At 37.1% G+C, this 20,797-nt stretch overlaps 1 protein-coding gene, 1 non-coding gene and 1 pseudogene across 4 annotated transcripts in view; 2 read left to right on the top strand and 1 right to left on the bottom strand.

Moving 5' to 3' along the window:
* LIN9 (lin-9 DREAM MuvB core complex component) overlaps positions 1-20,797 on the top strand; it is a 47,820-nt gene that overhangs the window by 14,168 nt on the left and 12,855 nt on the right. For all 3 annotated transcript variants that reach the window (XM_037138806.2, XM_037138807.2, XM_037138808.2), the window contains 6 exons: positions 4,001-4,134; positions 5,343-5,468; positions 10,415-10,572; positions 14,846-14,979; positions 16,590-16,709; positions 17,327-17,428. In XM_037138806.2, coding sequence (XP_036994701.1) covers positions 4,001-4,134; positions 5,343-5,468; positions 10,415-10,572; positions 14,846-14,979; positions 16,590-16,709; positions 17,327-17,428 — 774 coding nt within the window. The remainder of the gene's footprint in view (positions 1-4,000; positions 4,135-5,342; positions 5,469-10,414; positions 10,573-14,845; positions 14,980-16,589; positions 16,710-17,326; positions 17,429-20,797) is intronic.
* Positions 375-437, top strand: LOC119044472 (U7 small nuclear RNA). Its single transcript, XR_005081624.1, has one exon. It is a non-coding gene; the product is annotated as a U7 small nuclear RNA (small nuclear RNA).
* Positions 16,845-17,184, bottom strand: LOC119044426 (40S ribosomal protein S27-like; annotated as a pseudogene).

Here is a 20,797-nt window from a genome sequence, read left to right as displayed (position 1 = left end):
CAGTGGAAAGAAACATAGTACTTTTTGTGATAATATTTTGTAGTAATTTGGTTATTATTTGATGCTTAACTATTTTTGTGTTAAAAAGCACAAACAATTTTTTGCATTAAAAAGTTAATTTTCTAAGTACGGTATGAATTCTGGGACAGAAATGGGACATGAGTAGAAAAAGTGGAGAAACCCAAATGAAGTCTGCAGTTTAATTAATGGTGGTGTACTAGCATTAACGTCTCAGTTTTGACAAACCTTGGTTATGTAAGACAGTAGTTAGGGAAAGCTAGGTTCAGGGCATGGGAGAACTCGGTGCTGTCTTTACAACTTTTTTGTAAGTCCACAGTTCTTCCATAGTAAGAAATTTATAAAGAAAAAGTTAGTAGTGCTTATAGTTCTTTTTTAATTTGTCTAGTGGGTCTTCCTGTCTTTACCAGAAGACCCACTAAGAAAATAATAAAATAAAATAAAAATGTTAATTTTGACCTCTACCTACGCTCCAGATCTACTTCCCTTATTTACTGGTCACCACCGTAATTAGCTTAATTATTCCTTTTGACCTTTTTAATACTTCTAAAACTATATGTTCACAGAAAATATATAGTATTAATATGTGTAGTTTTAAAATTACATTTACAACTTCAATTTCATGATACTAAATCATGCATCATTCTGTAATTTATTTTTTTCACTCAAAACTATTTGAGGTCTGGCGTGCTGGTTGATGTAGGTGGATGGATGGAATGGGAAGATAGTCAGGCCTTACTATTTCATTTGTTTTTACTGTTACATAGTATTCCATCTTATGATACTATAATTTATTTATGCCTTCCCCTCTACAGGCATTTAAGTGGTTTCTCAGGCTTTACTCCGACAGGTGGTGCTGTAGCGAACTCCCCAAACATGTCTGTATAGGTGTGCGGTGTCTTTTTCTAGGGCAGATGCCTACAGTGCGGACTTGTTGAATCACAGGGTGTGCACACTTAAACATCTTTTTTAATATGAGCATTTACCCTATAAATTAAAATTTCCTCCAAGCATTACTTTAGCTGTATTATTTAACTTTTAGCATATTGTGTTTTTTCAGTGGTCTCCTCTATTTCTATTCTATTAAGAGTTGTTTTAATGGATGTTGAAGTTCGTCAAATGTCTTTAGCATCAGCAGAGGTGATATGATTTTTATTGTTTTGATTTATTCATAATGGCAAGTTTTGTTTATTTTATTTTTTTTGTTTTGTTTGTTTACTATCCTTGGATTTTTGACATAAATTTCTGTTGGTTATGTTTTGCTCTTTTGATATTTTGATGGTATTTATCTGGTAGCATTCTTTCTTTTTTTTAAGCTTTTTAAAAATTAAGCTATATAATCAATAAAACATTTAAAAAAGAAGAAAATTAAGATATAATGACAAAACATGTTACTTTCAAATGTGCAATATAATAATTTGATATTTGTATGTATTTAAAATGATCACTGTAATAAGTTTAGTTAACATCTGACACCACAACTACAGATGTTTTTTTTATAATGAGAACTTTTAAAATCTCTTTTAGCCACTTTATTTTTCTTAAATATTTTATTTATTTATCTTTAGAGGGGAAGGGAAGGAGAGAAGGAGAGAAATACCAGTGTATGGTTGCCTCTCCTGCAGGCCCGTGTTCAATCCATTGAGCCACACCAGCCAGGGCTCTTTTAGCAACTTTAAATATGCAATACACTATTAACTATAGTCATCATACTTTGTATTACACCCCCATGAGTTATTTCTTTTGTAACTGAAGGTTTCTGCCTTCTAACCTGGCAGAAGGTTGGCCTGCCCCCATCTCTTGCCTGTGCCACCCACCAGTCTGTTCTCTGTATCTATGAGTGTGGACTTTTTTTTGTTAGTTAGCTTTTGTTTGGTTTAGATTCCACATGTACGTGAGATCATATGGGACTTGTCTTTCTCTGTCTGACTTATTTCACTTAACGTAATATCCTCAAAGTCTGTCCATGGAGTTGCAAAAGCAAGAGTTCGTTTTTTTTAATGGCTGTTGCGTGTGTGTGTGTATATGTATCACATTTTATTCTTTTATCCATGATGGACACCTAGGTTGCTTCCGTATTTTGGCTGTTGTTCACAATGCTACAGTGACCATGGCGGAGCATATATCTTTTCAAATAGTGTTTCATTTTCTTCTGATAACTAGCCAGCAATGGAATTACTAGATAATATTGTAGTTGTATTTTTAACTTTTTGAGGAATTCCCATACTGTTTTCCATAGTGGCTATACCGGTTTACATTCCTACCAAGAATGCACAATGGTTCCCCATTCTCCACATCCTTGCCAGCATTTGTTACTCTTGTCTTTTTAATAATGGCCATTTTAACAGGTGTGAGGTGATACCTCACTGTGCTTTGTGTTCCCTGATGGTTAGCCATGTGGTGCATCTTTCCATGTACCTGTCGGCCATCTGTGTTCTTTGGGAAAATGTTTAGATACCGTGCCCATTCTTAGTTGATTGTTTGTTTGTTTGCTTGTTTTTGCTTGAGTTATATGAATTCTTTATATATTTTGGATATTAACCTCCTAGCAAGTATATAATTTGCAAATACATTCTTCCATTCGGAAGATTGCCTTTTAATTTTGTTTTTGGTTTTCTTTGCTGTACAAAAGCTTTTTAGTTTGATGTAGTCCCACTTGTTAATTTTTATTTTTGATGCCTTTGCTTTCGTTGTCAAATCCAAAAAAAATGATTACCAAGACCAGCGTCAAGGAAGTTACTGCCTGTTTTCTTGTAGGAGTTGTAGGATTTCAAGTTTTACATTCAATTCTTTAATACCTATTGAGTTAGTTTTTGTATATGGTGTAAGACAGTAATTCAGTTTCATTATTTCGCATGTATTTTTCCAGACTTCCAAGTACCATTTATGGAAGAGACTGTCCTTTCCCCATTAAATATTCTTTTGGCTCTTTGAAGTAATTTATCATATGTATGGGTCTATATTTGGGCTGGCTGTTCCATTCCTGTCACCTGTGTGTTTTGGGGCCAGTGTCACACTGCAGCTTGAAGAGTGGAGCTTTGCAGTGTAGTTTGAAATCACAGAGCAGGATGCCTCCAGCTTTGTTCTTCTTTCCCATGATGCTTTGGAGGTTTGGGGTCTTTGTGAGTCCATACAAATTTTAGGATTGCTGGTTCTATTTATGTGAAAATGCCATTGGAATTTTAATAGAGGTGGTATTAAATCTCCAGATTGTTTTGGGTACTATGGACATTTTAATAACACAGGGCAAGGCAAGTGTAGGTTTACAGTTGTGAGTATGCAAGACACAATTTATTCTAATGTCATTATTTATTAATTATTGTATTATTTTCCATACAAAGAACTGTATACCTACCTTTGCCCCACATTGTATTAATTTTTGCAATCCCTGAATGTAGAATATCTTTCCAAGCATTTTAAAAATTCACAGAAATTAGTGATATTTTCTCACTCATTAATTAAACTTTTATTCTACTTGGGCAAATTTTACTGTCTGTGTTATGTTGTCTTTATAAAAATAGTTTGGAACATATTTTTTGTCTTCAGTAATTTGGAACAATTTAATAGCATCGGAGCTCTGGAAGTCCTCTGGGCCTATTGTTTGCTTGCTGGTTTTTTCTCACACTGTCTCAAGAGTAGCAGAGTTCTTTTGAACTCTTCTGGCCCGAGAACTCGAGGAGTATCTCTCACAAGTAGCTTCTACCTGCTACCTTACTTGAAAGTGCACTGTGGTGCGGACGTGGTGGGGCAAGTGTTTCACCTTCCTCATGAGACTACGTTGTGAGACCTGAGGCTCTAACTTGGTCGGGGTTGGTCGGAATGTTTCTTAAGTAGTAACAGACATTTCATGTTGAATATTGTTGAATCTTCTTGAGTACTCAACTACAATCTACTATTTTACAATGTATTCATTGTTACAGATCATCTTTTTTACCTAATGGAACTCTAATTCATTTTTTTTGTTTGTTTGTTTTTTGTACAGAAATTTACAGCAACAATGTCAATACCAGATAAGAAAGCCTCCCAGAAGATCGGTTTTCGGTTACGTAACCTACTCAAGCTTCCCAAAGCGCACAAATGGTGCATATACGAGTGGTTCTACTCAAACATCGATAAGTATGTGTCGGGGCTTGTGGCGTGAATGTTACTTGAACAGAAGATTTAAGTTTTTCAAACGTTATAAGCTACAGCCTTTTCTCTAGGTCCATTTTGATCCTATTTTGTCCTAAATTCCTTTCTCTATTCCTCATTCTGGTGTGATCCCTTTCCATTTCTCATAGTTTTCTTCCCCTTTTCCTCTTTTGAAGAATAAGTTATTGTACATTTTAGTGAAAAATAAAATGGAAGTATAATTTCTACACAATTTACAAAGACTGTGAAACAGCACCATGATTTGCAGTGAAAGGAACTGGTTATATAAATCTTGAGATCTTAAGTGCTAGGATAATAGCAGAGAAATTGCTGATTCAATTAGATTTTTAGGATAGTCTTTCTCATGTTGTAGTACTTATGTACTTTAGTTACACATAAATGTTTAAATAAAACATTAAGAAATTTCAGTGAGATCTATTCAACAGAATTTACTGAAGAAAAATCCTGATTTCTCATCCATTCTAATCTAATCCATGCCAGCTATTGGCACTCACTTTGCTGGCTACTTATCTTTATTTCCCTTCTCTGCTTTCCAAATTAATTGCCTACTCAAAGCTTGTGAATCTCATGAATGTTCTTATTTAAAGTCCAAGACCTTTGTGTATTATTACTGGTTCCTGGTTGCCCAAACTCATGAATAGGATTGTTTTATTTTTGTCCACGGATTTTCAATAGGTGTGTAAGCAAGCTCTGAGGGTGTCCTAGTGTGATGGGAGTTCTGGAATTCCTAATCTAACCCCCTGTAGTTCTCCAGTTTTCTAAAACTGGGTTAACCTCAAAGAGGGCTCCTTGATGATGGTGTTACCTTCTGGACAGGCGCTTCATAGCTGACACTGTTTATCCTCACCGGATACAACGCCAGTGCCAGGGTAACCCCCCAGAGGACAGACTCCTGTAGGAGATTTAACAAAAATCAGTGTCTCCTGGACATCTCAAGCACAGATACTATTTCTTGAGTAACTTTTACATATTATTTGTTTCACATATGTCAAGGATTTAATTTAGCTTTAGCATTTTGAATATGTACCTATTGTGTTTCTGTTTTGGGTAGAAGGGAAAGTTTGGCATTTTGTGATTAGTTTGATGTTGAAAATTGACATGCATATTTTTAATTTTATGTCTCAAGTATCACATTGTATGTTAACCATTAAAATACCATTTGTATTTTATAGACCACTCTTTGAAGGCGATAATGATTTCTGTGTATGTCTAAAGGAATCTTTTCCTAATTTGAAAACGAGAAAATTAACAAGAGTAGAATGGGGAAAAATCAGGCGGCTTATGGGAAAACCACGGAGGTAATAATCTTTTTGTTTAAAATAAAATCAGTAAGTTGGTAATATCATTACTACATTGATTTTTTATGTTCAAGAGGACTAATACTAAAATAAGTTTTCAGAATGATTAATTATATGTTAAATATATTCTATTAAGCAACTTTAAAGTAAGGGCTTTTTATATTTACATATAATTAAGTGCGCGATTTCAATTTTGTTCACATCACTGGCTTTGAATATAATTTTATTACATGTAAATATACTCCATTGTGTTTCAAAAAATATTTAGGAATGTGCCAAAAAGTATTTAGTGAAGCTGTAAGGTTATATGTACATTGCTATTATCTTTTGTGAACTATCATGAGCACTTTCCCACAAATGCATATTTTACTTTATATAAAAACAGTAATCAAGTGAATCTATCTAATACGTTACTTTCTGAGAATTACTTTTCATGTGAAATGACTTTCCTTTTCCAGTGTTATCCTGCTTTCTAACACATTATACAACCTTATAGTACTATTTAGTAGAATCTTGAAATATATTAGAAGAATTAGATCATTAGTTCTCATATCTACTTGCCGAGTAAAAAGCATGTGTAAGATTTTAAAAAATGTTTTAAATAGTGGGAAAATTCAAGGAAGGTCTAGAAATTACAGTTACTTGTACTAATAGAAATGGAAATCAGTTTTAATAATTTCTGGAGATAGTGATGAAATGCAAATGTGATATTAGTAGAACTGGCAAATTTTGTTTTATCCTTTATGTTTAAACGTGACTGCTTGAAAAATAAAATTAAAAAGACACTTAAATGAAAAAAGAGATGATCTTACTGATAATGTTTTTAATATTCCCCTCATTTACAATAACAAAATCAATATGTGATATGTTACTGTGTTCCATGCTGGTAATTGATGGTCTTTGGTAATTACTTTAGGCAGTTGGGGGAAGCTTTGCTGTGACTCACATGTTTCCGCAAGTTGAGTTACATTGTTCTAGTTGTTCATCAGAATGGGATATCCGTTACTTCACTGCACTGTTCTGTTATAAATCTGCAGCTTGTATAAGACTGTCATTATATTTCTCCTGTTAGCCTTTCCTCAATTATCTTACCATAACATTGCTTTATCTTAAAGTTCTTTACTAAGACTAATTAATAGTTAAAGTTTTTATGTTCAACAGAAGTTTGTAGTTTTTTGTGTTTATTTTGAGGAAGTCCAGGTACAGTACAAATTATTGATACAATAAACTTTTCAAAATATTCTTTTTAAAAAGGATGAAATACCAGGGAGGAACTTAACGGAAAATGTGCAGGATACATATGAGGAAATGTGAAGACTCAAAATCCTAAGTTAATCTGTAAATTAAAGTCAGTCCTAATAAAAATATCAGTACACTTTTTTTTTTAAACGGGATGAATCAGTTCTAAAATTCATGTTTAAAAGAAGAGAAATCAAGCAGGAAGATCCAGGAAAATTCTGAAGAAGCAAAGTAGTAAAGGAAATTTACATTTATCAGATGTTAAAGTTGATTATAAAGTGCTCATAATAAAATAGTGTGGTAGTGGTGCACGAATAGGCAGATGAATGGAAAAGGAGAGAAAGTCCAGATGGAGTAACAGATGCCTGTGGGAATCTGATACATGATAACTGTTGTTGCATCTCAGATACATGGGGGACAAGGGCGTCACACTGTTTATGTAGTGCATATGGAGATGACTGTGTAGCCATCTCTTTCTAGAGAAGAAACAAGTTGGTTTCATACCTCACACCTTATACCGGGAAAAATTTGACAAGGATCAGAGAGTTAAATATTTAAAAAATGAAACTACTAGAGGAACCTATCAGAGAGTTTTGCTTAATTTTGAATTGGAAAAATTCTTTCTAACAGGCTCCAATGCTAGGAACCATGAAAGAAAATATCAATAAATTTTACTTTATAAAAATAAGAACATTTTGCTTTGTTCTCCCCAAAAATCCATAAACAAAGTTAAAAGAAATATTTACATTTATCAGAAAGAACTAATTCCCTAATATGTAAAGAACAACTATGCATCAACAACCAAAAGTCAAATAGCCCATAATAAAAAGGATTGTAAACAGTTTATAGTAAAGAGAAAAGAAATGGCTCTTCTCAGTATGTAAAAGGAGTTCCGTCTCACTTGTGATGAGAAGTACAGCAGGGAAGTGTGCGGACACACTGTTGTCCAGCTCTCAGGTTGACAGAGTTCACAAGGCTTTAATGCATTGGGTTGGCGATGGTGTGGTGAAATAGTCCCTCTTGCTGGTGAGAATTTAAATTTATATGATCTCTGCGGAGGGCAATTTAGTAACATGTACCGAATTAACAAGTTTCCATGCCCCTTTACCTCATACTTCTATCAAATTATGTCGCAGGAATGCTCGTACGTGGGTAAAATTACACGTACAAAGATACTTATTACAGTATTGTTTGTAGTAGCCAGAGATTGGCAACAACCTAAATGTCCACTAATAGGAGAATGATTAGTTAAAATACAGTACCTCAAACATCAAAAATAGGTCTAAGACTCAGCATAGTGAGCATGGGTGAGGGCAGGGGGAAGGTGACTCCTACACACCACTGATGGGGGTAGGAAGGGGCACAGCCCCTTTGGAGCACCGTTCGGCGGTTTCTCTAGGGTTCTCCTTTTTTTCTTGGGACTTAATTTTTTTAGAGCAGATTTAGGTTCACAACAAAATGGAGAGAAAGGTGCAGAAATTTCCCCTACGCCCTTGCCTCCCCTTACATGTAGTCTCCTCAGTTACCAGCGCCCTCTGCCTCCGTGGTCCCTAACCACCCAGCATCCATAAACTATGGGTTCCTTAGGGTTCCTTCTTGGGGTTGTCCGTTCTGTTGGTTTTGGTGAATATATAATGATGTATTATCCACCATTACAATATCATCCAGAGCACAATCACTGCCCTACAAATCCTCCGTGCTGCACCCACTCAGCCTCCCTCCTCCATCAGCTCCTGGCAACCACTGACATCTTTATCCTCTCAGTAGTTTCAAATTTGCAATGCCACATGTTGGAATTGTGCAGTGTGGAGCCTTTTCAGATTGGCTTCTTGGCCTTAGTGCTACGTATTTAAGGTTACTCTGTCTCTTTTCATGGCTTGCTAGCACATTCTCTTGGCACTGAGCAGTATTTATTTAGATGTACCATTCACCTACTGAAGGATGTCCCAGTTGCTTCCAAGGTTTTTTTTTTTAATGTTTTACCTAGTCCTTTTTTTTAACTTTTTTTTTTAAAGATTTTAATTTTATTATTTACCTTTAGAGGGGAAGGGAAGGAGAGACGGAGAGAAACATCAATGTATGGTTGCTTCTCATGCATTCCTGCTGGGAACTGGCCTGCAGGGAACCAGCCTGCAACCCAGGCATGTGCCCTGACTGGGAATTGAACCGTGACTGCCTGGTTCGCAGGCCCGCGCTCAGTCCACTGAGCTACACCAGCCAGGGCTGCTTCCAAGTTTTGATTGTTAGGAATAAAGCTGCTGTAGACATCCATGTGTACATGGATGTAGACATCCATGTGTATAAGTTTTCATCGTTAGGAATAAAGCTGATGTAGACATCCATTTTAGTGTGGACTTAACTATTTAGCTCATTTGTGTAAATACCAAGGAATGTGATTGCTGGATCAAATGGTAAGAATATGTTTAGTTCTGTAAGAAACCACCAAACTGTCTCTCAGAGTGGCTGCACCATTTTATATTCCCACCCGCAGTGAATGAGAGTTCCTGCTGCTCCCCACCCTCACCGGCATTTGGCGGTGGCGGTGTTTCAGATTTTGGCCGTTCTAATGTAGTAGTAGTGGTGTCTCAATTTATTTGCATTTCCGTAATGACATGTGACAGGGAACATCTCTTCATATGCTTGTTTGCCATCTATGTATCTTCTTTGGTGATATTTGGCTTCTTTGATTTTTTAAGAGGTTAAACATACACTGACCATATGACCCAACCATTTTATTCCTAGGTATTCACTTTAGAGAAAGTAAAGTATATGATTATATAAAAACCTATACAAAAATACTCATATCAACATTGTTGTAATAACCCCAAACTGGAAACAACCCAAACATGCACCAACAGGTGAATGGGTAGACAGTTTGTGATGCATCCATACAATAGAATACTCTTTTTCAGTAAAAAGGAATGGACTGATGCGTGGCAGCATGAATGAATCTTAGAATAACTATGCTGGAGGAAAGATGCCTGACAAAGGAGTACATACCAGATGATTCCATTTATATAAAATTGTAGAAGCTAGAAATGATAATGGTGGACAGCAACTCAGAGGTTGCTTGGTAAGTAGGAGCAGAGAAGTGGAAGGAAAAATAAAGCAGCACAAGGAAGTTTCCAGGGATAAGCGATATCTTCATATTTTGTTAACTGTGGTGATGGTTTTATGGATATATGTTTTGTTGTATGAAACCCATGTTTAAATACCTTCCGTTCATCATAGCATTGGAAGCAGAAGACACACAGACCCTAAAGAGTAAATTCAGTATTCACACTTCAAGGCAGGAGGAATGTTTAACTGGGTACACGGTGGCAAGTCTCGTCTTGAATTCCTATGTTAGTGCACTCACTGGGTGGCAGAAAACATTGTGCTTTTCTGAAAAGAGTATTAGAATTGAACTTCTTCCTTAAGATAAGACCTGGCATCCAGCTACAGTTTTGTCAAAGGATGTGAACAAATCCTTCTGCTGTACAGGAAGGAGTAATCTAGACCTGCTTATATGTCTTTGAGTTTTGTAAGGCCCTGTGTTTTAAAGGACGTAAAAGGAACTTATTTTGAAAGGGAACGATTATTTCTAAGAATTTGTTTTTAAATACAGTACTCAAAAGAATGAGAGGAATAAAGAGAACAATGGAGGGTCTGATTTCAAGTTTTTGTATAGGATAGTTGTTTTATATTATTTTTATAATTTATTCTAGATGTTCTTCTGCATTTTTTGAGGAAGAGCGATCAGCACTAAAACAGAAGCGGCAGAAAATCCGGCTCTTACAACAAAAGAAAGTTGCGGATCTTTCACAATTCAAAGATCTCCCAGATGAGATTCCTTTACCGCTGGTTATTGGAACCAAAGTTACGGGTTCGTGAGATAAGCTTGTTCATATTTTGACTTGTGATTTTTCTCCAAAATAACCTTTATTAGAGAAGTAGCTTTTAAATTTAGGAAGCTTAAACTATAGTTCTACAGCAATATACTGTACAGATTACTGTTTCTTCATCTGTGAATTGTTCAAATTTCAAAGTTTTATATTATTCTGTTTTTTTACTTTTCTAAGCAGTCTTTTCTGGGTAGTCCATAAACACCATTGTTCTTATGATCCTTGGGTCTAGAAAGAGTCTATTTCTGATGATTCAATAAAACTAATTATTCAATTGTTAGTTTATTCAAAATTTTGTAAGAGTATAAATTTTGCCAATTTATAGATATGATTCTGTATATTTTCTTGAGTTATAACATAGAGAGAAAGTACCACCAAAGCCAAGTTTAAGTTAATCTTAAAGAATTTGGTTAACTAAAATTGCAACTTACGTGGTACAAGAAATGGCAAGGTTTTATGTGAGTGGGTGGGTAAGTTAGTAATTGTACTGAAAAGTTGTGAGACATGGTTAATGGGGGAGTGTTTTCTGGAGGGAAGGAAGCCTTAGCCTTTACTTTTGACAAGCCTCTTAGATACTCCCCACCCTTCCACATAGCTTTCCTTAGCCAGGGATTTGTGGAGAGCTTATGTCAGCCCTTTTACGGCTTTCTAGGTTCCAGGATCTCCCCATTACATTTTTGGTTATTCTGCCGTTCAGCACAGCCAGGCTTACCCTGTGGGCTTACAAAAGCTGTGAGTTTTTCTTTTTCTTTCCTCATTGACTTCATCACTTTAAAGTGGCAGAGTCACAGGTTTCTATGCACTGGTCCTCGTGCAGTCTACCCCCTATTGCAGCAGCGCTGCTGGTTTTCATGACCAGCTTTTACACTAGTAAAGCCATTCTTACCAGCCAAGTGGGTGGTGATGCTGGGGTGTGAGTAGCCCCATGCAAAAAGGCCACCGCCTTCCCCTGACCTGAAGCTCTGGCAGTTTTTCCACACTGAACATTTCTTACGTGTTCTCTGTATTTGATTCACTTCCAGTATCCTGAAATGGTTGTGTTTGACAATCCTGTACAGGTTTATACTTGTCTTTCACAGAGAAGAATCAAAAACCTCTTCATACTGCTGTATAACTGGAAGTCCTTTTCTGTATTTATGTTTGCTTATTCTACTTTATTACTTATATCTTCTATATACCTGTTTAATTTTTTCTTAACTGATCTGTCAAAGACAATATTTTAGGCTTCTACAATTGTGGTTTTTTAATCAAGTGATTCTTTTAAACAGTTTTCCATCAAATATTTGTGTTCTGTTATAACGATATTGTGTATTGTACTTTTTAACCCGTATAAATTATGTCACTTTGTCTAGTTTAATGCCTTAAATGCTATTCTTATGTTTTTCACTCATGCTGGGTGTTTGCTTGGATTTTCCTGGTGTTCTTTCAGACTGCATTTAAATAATAGTGACATAAATATTCATCTATGTGAGGGGTCCCCTGAGTTTGGCAACTCACTAGGAAGATTCAGAGAGCTCAGCACTTGTGGCCTTGGCTTATTACAGAGAAGGATACAGAGGAAAATTAGCAAAGGGAACAGGTGCCAGAGCAAAAGCTCAGAGGAAGCTAGTTCAAGCTTCCAAGAACCCTCTTCCTGTGTGTCACACACAACTTGCTTGATACGTCGAGCAAAAGTACTAATACACTTAAGGTGTTGTTTACCCAAATAACTTGTTAGAGATTCAGTCCCCAAGGTTTCTACTGGGGGCTGCTCACGTAGACATTTGCTAGCACATACTGGAATTGCAGACTTCCGAAGGAAAGCAGGCATACAGCATAAATCGCATCACTTTCACAAGCAGTCTAGGCACAGGGAACCACCGTTAGCAGTGTGGGAAACTCTGGAGGTTCCAGTTCCCAGATGTCACCCTGTAGTCAGGCCTTTCCAAGGAGAGCAGTCTCGGGCCAGTATCCTCATTGTTTTCTTCACCGAATCCTTCTCTTTTCTTTAAAGTGGAACCACACCTGTCATTTCACTCATTAGCATAATGACCAGAGTTCTTTTGTTGACTTTTTCTTTTTGCAATTCAGAATTTAAAGCAATAATTTAAAAATATTTCTTTTAACTTTGGTAGATACCTGATTTCATATATCAGAAGGGATCATAGGATCATCATTTATAGTTTTTTTTTAATTTTTTTTATTGATTATGCTGTTACAGTTGTTCTATTCCCCCTTTCATTCCCCTCCACCCTACCCCCCCATCCCCACCATTACCCCCCCTTTAGTTTATGACCATGTGTCTCAAGTCCTTTAGATTCTTTATTTCTCATGCTATTCTTGTCCCCCCCCCATCTATTTTCTATCTACTGTCTATGCTACTTATTTTCTGTACCTTCTCCCCCCTTCTCCTCCTCCCACTCCCCTGTTGCTAACCCTCCTTGAGATCTTCATTTCTATGTTTCCACTTCTGATCTAGCTGTCCTTTTAGTTTGCTTTCGTTTTAGGTGTGGTTGTTAATAACTGTGAGTTTGTTGTCCTTTCACTGTTCATGTTTCTTTAACTTCTTTTTCTTAGATAAGTCCCTTTAACATTTCATATAATAAGGGCTTGGTGATGATGAACTCCTTGAATTTGATCTTATCTGAGAAGCACTTTATCTGTCCTTCCATTCTAAATGAAAGTTTTGCTGGATAGAGCAATCTTGGTTGTAGGTCTTTGGATTTCATGACTTGGAATACCTCTTTCCAGCCCCTTCTTGCCTGGAAGGTCTCTTTTGAGAAATCCGCTGACAGTCTGATGGGAACTCCTTTGTAGGTGACTGTCCCCTTAGCTCTTGCTGCTTCTAGGATTCTCTCCTTCATTTTAATTTTGGCTAATGTAATGATGATGTGCCTTGGTGTGTTCCTTCTTGGGTCCAACTTCTTTGGGACTCTCTGAGCTTCCTGGATTTCCTGGAAGTTTTTTTCCTTTGCCAGATTGGGGAAGTTCTCCTTTATTATTTGTTCAGATAAGTTTTCCACTGGTGGCTGTGCCTTTCCCCCTTCTGGTACCCCTATAATTCGGATGTTGGAGCATTTAAAGATGTCCTGGAGGTTCCTAAGACTCTCCTCATTTCTTTGAATTCTTGCTTCTTGACTCTTCTGTTTGGCCATTATTTGCTTTCTTCTGGTCCACTCCATTGATTTGAGTCCCAGTTTCCTTTTCACTGCTATTGGTTTCCTGTGCAATTCCATTCATTTCAATTAGTTTTGCCTTCATATATTTGTCTAATTTGTGGCTATAATCAACCAGTTCTGTGAGGATCCTGATGACCAGTGTTTTAAACTGTGCATCTGAGAGTTTTGCTATTTCTTCATTGCTTAGATTTATGGGCTCTGGAGCTTTGAGATCTTCTTGCGCCATTTTTGGTCTGTTCGCGCCCTTTAAGTGTGAGAAGCGGTGCCTTGGACTCCCAGGTCGCTGGGTTGTGACGCTGTATGTGGGGGCGTGGTCAGAGCGGGGAAATGGCGACCCCCTCTGCTGTTTCTCACAGCTGGGTGAGGATCAACGCCTTAGGTGGTTCCCCTGGGCCGGGCCACTCAGAGTCGCTAGGTTATGACGCTGTATGTGGAGGTGGGGTCAGAGCAGGGAGATGGGGGCGCCCTCCACTGCTGCTTGCAGTGGGGGCCCACCGGCCCCGGTCTAAGCGCCCACTCCCTCGCCTGTCCACCCACGCACAAATGCGTGACCACAGTCAACACGCAGCCCCGCTCGCCCGCTGTCTCCCCCGCGGTCGCTCGCCTGGTCACTCACTCGGTCGCTCACTAGGTCCAACCCTGCCCCTGGATTCGTCGCGTCTGGAGTCCGCACCTGAGTCCGTCAGACGGAGTTTTCCTGTGCAACCCCACTTCACCAGCCGCTGGTTTCTCCCCTTACCGGTCAGGCTGAAGAATTTGTTGTTAACAGACTTCCGAAAAGTTCAATTTTCCGTGTTCTGGTTGTGTTTTCTGTTGCTAATATTTAGTTGTCTCTAAACTTGGTTGTGTGAGAAGGTACAGCACATCCACCTATGCCTCCATCTTGGCAGAAGTCCTATAGTTTTGTTTTTTGTTTAAAATTTTCTTTCTCTAAGAACTTTTTTTCTCTAAATAAAATTTATACTAATTATTGAAATTATAATAAATAACAATACTGTACTTTCTACATTTTAAATTAGATGCTTGGAGCAGTGTTATAATCAACAGTTCTTTGTAACTTCCAAACATCATGGTGCCTTTTTGGTTATTTTCTCAGCGCGATTACGTGGAGTTCACGATGGCCTGTTCACTGGACAGATAGCTGCTGTGGATACTTACAACGCCACTTACCGAGTAACTTTTGATAGGGCGGGGCTTGGAACCCATACTATCCCTGACTATGAAGTTCTTGTAAGTATTTCATATATGTTTGTATATTATGCCTATTAAATACGTTATATGGAGGTTTTTTAGAGACTGTGTTCTATTATAGAACCAAGATTTCAGGTCACAGAGGAAAAGATCCTCAGGGGTTCCAGCTCCTGCCCACTGGACCCCTGGGGCAGAACTATACTTAAGTCTTCCACATTTCTGAGAATCGAACATTTCTCTGTTGTGCCTTAACCAATAGCACTTTGGAGTGACAGAACCGATCACTCCTGACTACACATCATCTTAGGGAATAAGCTACAGAACATTTTCATTCCAGCTGTTTTGTTACTGTTCTCCTGCAAAATGCTTTTTGAAGTATGAAGGAACATATTGCACTTTAACATTTGTTCTCCGGTTTTATCCCCAGAATTACACAGGGTAGGAAACTGAGACATTAATAATTACAAATTACTGTGAGTGATGTAGCCAGGCTGTAGAGCTGGTTTCCGGACTGTGAGACTAGAATGCAGAGCTCTCAAATTTCTTTGCAGTCCATTAAACTATAGGGCCATTAGTTCATGATCATGGCTGATTTAGCAAAGTCATGAAAATTATACACCTTTCTGATGAGTTAAAATAATTTTAAGAATAAATCTATGCAACCTAACAAAGGTTTGAAAAAGTGAATAATGAACTTATTACAACAAAACTATTTGCCTGTAAGCATTATGAAAATTAAATTGTTCCACCTTAGGCTCCCTTTTCCATTTCTTTGTTATAAACTTGATGCTTAAGGTTTATGAGCTTAAAATTAAAAATTAAAATTTCTTTATTTGCTCAGTGCAAAAATAGAAGAGTCTTCCTTTTCTGATATGAACTTTTTAAAAACTATGACTGTTTATTTTGAGGGTTTCCTTATCAAACATAATTTTTAGAGGACAATTAAGAGAGAAAGACCATTTGGACTAAATATAGATCAAAGTACATACACAACCTTATGTTTTTTCATTAAAGGATGAAATCTTTCAACCTCTCTTTTCAAAAAAAGAAAAGTTGGCCCTGTCTGGTGTGGCTCAGTGAGTTGGTCATTGTCCACAAACCAGTGGCTGCCTGTGTGACTCCTGGTCGGGGTGTGAACCCGGACTGTGGGCCAGGTCCCCAGCTGGGGGCTCAAGGGGCAAGGTGTTTCTCTCCCTCTCTTTCTCCCTCCTTTCCCCTTTCATAAAAATAAATAAATAAAATCTTTTTTTTTTATTGCTTTCTGTTTCGTCAATGTAATTCCTTTTATGAGATCACCTAGGTATTTCTCTCTGGCCAGAGAATTGACTTTAATTATAGTAGGTAATATTGAGATAGTCTTTAACACACAGACAACCAAGGGTGGCCATAGAACACTTTAATATTCCATATTAATCTCTGATCCTCTGTTTCAGTCTTTTTATCTTTTTCTTAATCCTCTTGTTTTATGTGTTTAGTCTTTTGGTAGGAGAGTTTTTTCATATTCTGACTTAAGTTCTAGTCCTTTGATCTTTGTAGAATAATATACCCTCTGATAAATCATAGCATATGAGCTACTGTATGTATATTATGCAGAAATATGCAATGATTGGCAAAGTTCTACAAGTCTTGTGGACTTTTTTTCCCCAAAGAGTAACGAGCCTCACGAGACAATGCCAATTGCTGCCTTTGGACAAAAACAGCGGCCTTCTCGATTTTTAATGACTCCACCACGGTTACATTATACTCCTCTTCTCCCGGCGCCAACCACGGTAACATTTTTTAAATGTCATCAGTAATTTGAATGATTATTATAATGTGAACTATGTCTACATCTACTACAGCAACTTCAGGAGATACCCACATTATTTTGAGTTGTCAGATTTTAAATAAAATAAATAGTTGCTTCAACTCTGAAAATTTTTTGGTAGAATTTTTACCTTTATTTTTTGTATCCAAAGTGTGTTTGTTGGGATGATTCCCCACTCATCTTGATTCAGGGTACCTTTGAAGGAGCGTCCTTCCGTAAGCCTTGCTTGTCCTTCCGTGGGCTGACAGGGGACAGTGGAGTACGCAGGGCACAGAACTATTGTTTGTGCTGGTTAAAGCTGATGCTACATGTGTTATAGCATCCTGGGCATCTCACATCCGTGAAGTAGGAACTGGGCTCTGCACCAGGTGCTTCTTCTTGTGTTTCCTCTCCTCCTCTTCTGAAGAGCGAGGAAGGAGATCCTTTGTGGGAGGCATGTGGTCGTGGGGAGGTCATCACTGCTGGAAAAAGTAGATTTTTAATATAATATTAATTAGAGTGTAATTGACTCTTCACCTAAATGTCAGATACTTCCTTTTGAACAGTCCATGGTTAAATGATTCCTTCTTGTACCCACAGGATAATGACCCTTTGTTAGGACAGTCACCTTGGAGAAGTAAGATTGCAGGCTCCGACACTGAAACCTTGGGTGGCTTTCCAGTAGAATTCCTTATCCAAGTGGTGAGAATTTTTCTGAATATATTGACTTCATTAAGAAAATGTCTTTTGTGTTATTGAAGTTGAAAGTTTTCCTAGGACCTAATATTTAAATATTTTTATCATTGTATTGGTTTTAAGAACTTTGTTATTTCCATCAAAACTTATGGAAGTTATAACAGCCAAAAAAGACTTAGAGGTCTGTTAGGCTTTTGTTAGGTTTGATTCTTCTTATTTGGTTATGTTAAGGACCCTCACATTCTAGCTTGTGCTCTGTGAAACTCTGAATGGTAAGCTGTTAATAACTTGTACAAGTATAAAGCTTTTATTTCGTAATCTCAGTGCACCTTGCCATTATCAGCCAACTGAACAGCTGCAATGTGTTGGCTAGCTCTTTGGTTAGGAGGAACTTTCTGAAAGTAGAAATAGCTATTCATTAAGAAATCTAAGCCTAAATTGGAACAAGTGTACAATTATTATATATAACAGTTTCCCTAAATACTCTTACTCTTAAAAATGTAATGAGTTGTTTAGAAGGTTAGGTTAAATTATTTAGCTTGAATCATGGTCTAATGTTTGAAAAGAAAAACTGAAATGAAGAAAAAATACTTTGGCTTGAGATAGTCTTTATAAATAAAAAGTTTATATGTGTTATGTTATACAGCATGATCCATTAAAATATTCAGTGTTACCTTTTGCAGTTGATGTTATTTGGGGGGAAAGTCTTATCATTTGTGTAGATGTATATACTATTTTGTATTTCTCAGTCATATGTTGTTAAATTTCCTTGCAATATAGAATTTTATTTTGCCTTTTGGCTTCCAAAGGTAGATAAGATATTTTTATATAAAGAGTTTAAATTATGAAAAGAGCCAAAGGTTATGCTTTTTACAAATAGAAGACTTGTTCATTTGCCATTTAAAGACATACTTTCTGCCCTGGCTGGTGTAGCTCAGTGGATTGAGCACGGGCCTGGGAAGCAAAGGGTTGCCGGTTTGATTCCCAGTCAGGGTACATGCCTGGGTTGTAGGCATGTGTACCCCCGCAGGGTACACATAAGAGGCAACCACATGTTGATGTTTCTCTACTTTTTATCCTTCTCTTCCCCTCTCTCTAAAAATAAATAAATAAAATATATATTTTTTAAATTAAAAAAAAAAATAGCCCTGGCTGGTATAGCTCAGTGGATTGAGCGCGGGCCTACGAACCAATCGTGGTTCGATTCCCAGTCAGGGCACATACTGGGGTTGCAGGCAGGTTCCCTGCAGGCCAGTTCCCAACAGGAGACGCATGAAAGACAACCATACATTGATGTTTCTCTCCCTCTCTCCTTCCCTTCCCCTCTAAAGATAAATAAATAAAATCTTAAAAAAAAATAAAATAAAGACATGCTTTCTTTAACTAGTGAAAGCGAAAACAAAGATGAGAGAGAGATCGACTCACCAGTTCACTAACAGGGGGAGCCGGAAACTGAGTACCACTGGATTGAAGTATTGATATTTTTTAAAGATTTTATTTTTTTATTTTTAGAGAGGGGTAAGGGAAGGAGAGAGGGAGAGAAACATCAGCGTGTGGTTTCCTCCCACATATCCCCCTGTTGGGGAACCTGGCCCACAACCCAGGCATGTGCCCTGAGGGGGAATCGATCCAGTGACCCTTTGGTTCACAGGCCCACACTCAATCCACTAAGCTATACCAGCCAGGGCTCGAGTGTTGATACTTTTATTGATGCTTAGGTATTTGATTTCAGGTCTTCATTTCTTAACTCACAATCTACATATGTTAAGCCTAGTTAAATCATGTAATGATTCCAATTATTATCTTAGGCCGAGAGGTAAAAATAAAAGGCCTTTTGTCTTTTGTAGTATGTAAGGTTTTATAAAACTCAGGTTTGTTCTTGTAAATATTAAGCTTTGAAGTACATGGATAAGTAGATGGATATGTTTTTATTTTTTCTGTTTCTAATATTTTTCTTAAACATTAAAATATTTTGCAAGTTTTATAATTCATAGTTTACAGTGAATTTTCTTTTTGAGGGAACTTTTTATTCCTGGGGTAGGGATTTGGAAGAATCTAAAAAGATCTATCCGCTTTGTTGTAGAGAACTTAGTTTTGAAAATAATCAAAAGGAAACAGTGATTTTCTATCAAAAACAAATAAGCAACACAAAACTAAAACAAACACAAAAGGCAAGAGAGAGACTGTTGCCTTCATCCCATCTTTTACTGCTTCCAACTTCAAAAAAAAAAGTCACACAAATTTTCATAAAAACTCCGTAACTTAGAGAAGGGAGAGCGGTCCAGACTCAGTAACTTAGAGAAGGGAGAGCGGTCCAGAGCGCTGGACCTGTTGAGCCATAAATACAGGTCTGTGCAGACAAGTACATAACATATCTCACCAGGCCGATTTTTAAGAAATTTTTGTATCAAATGTTTAAAGTACATAAAAGCAGACAGAATTGTATAATGCAGTTCAATGTATCCATTACTGGCTATAGCTTCTTAAGAACTCCTGACTGAATTCAATAAAAATGTATTAAAAACAAAAAACAAAAAAACTCCTGACTAGTCCTGTTTCATCTTTACCCCCACCTACTTTCTCCCTTTTGTGTTATTTGGAAGCGAATACTAGACAGATATAATTTATCTGTAAATATTTTATTATGTATCTCTAAGAGGTAAGGCCTCTTATTTTTTAAAGAAACATAACTGTAATATATAATATATCATTGTTACATCTAAAAAGTTAACAAAAATATCCTAATAGTATCAGATATCCTGTTGGCAGTTAAATTTTTCATTTCCCCTCAAATATCAGATGCTCTCTTTCTCCATATAATTTATTTGTTAAAGAAACTGGATTATTTGCCCAGAGTCTCCCATAGTCTGGATTTTGCAGAATCCTTGTGGTATCAGTCAACGTGTTCTTCTGTTTTTTGTATTTTTCATAAAATTGCTCATTGGATATGTAGTTTTGATTAGATTTGGGTTTTTTAATATATATTTTATTGATTATGCCATTACAGTTGTTCTATTTCCCCCCTTCATTCCCCTCCACTCTGCACACCCCCTCCCCCACCATTCCCCCCTTTAGTTTATGACCACATGTCTCAAGTTCTTTAGATTCTATATTTCCCATACTATTCTTGCCCTCCCCCCTATTTTCTACCTACCGTCTGTGCTACTTATTTTCTCTACCTTCTACCCCCCTTCTCCTTCCACTCCCCTGTTGCTAACCCTCCATGTGATCTTCATTTCTATGGTTCTGCTCCTGATCTAGCTGTCCTCTTAGTTTGCTTTTGTTTTAGGTGTGGTTGTTAATAACTGTGAGTTTGCTGTCCTTTCACTATTCATCTTTTTTATCTTCTTTTTCTTAGATAAGTCCCTTTAACAT

Source organism: Artibeus jamaicensis, unplaced genomic scaffold (genome assembly GCF_021234435.1).
Source record: "Artibeus jamaicensis isolate MK-2021 breed Jamaican fruit bat unplaced genomic scaffold, CSHL_Jam_final scaffold_754, whole genome shotgun sequence".
Taxonomy (NCBI): domain Eukaryota; kingdom Metazoa; phylum Chordata; class Mammalia; order Chiroptera; family Phyllostomidae; genus Artibeus; species Artibeus jamaicensis.
Note: the sequence above shows the minus strand (reverse complement) of the source record. Positions and strands in the feature narration are given on the sequence as shown.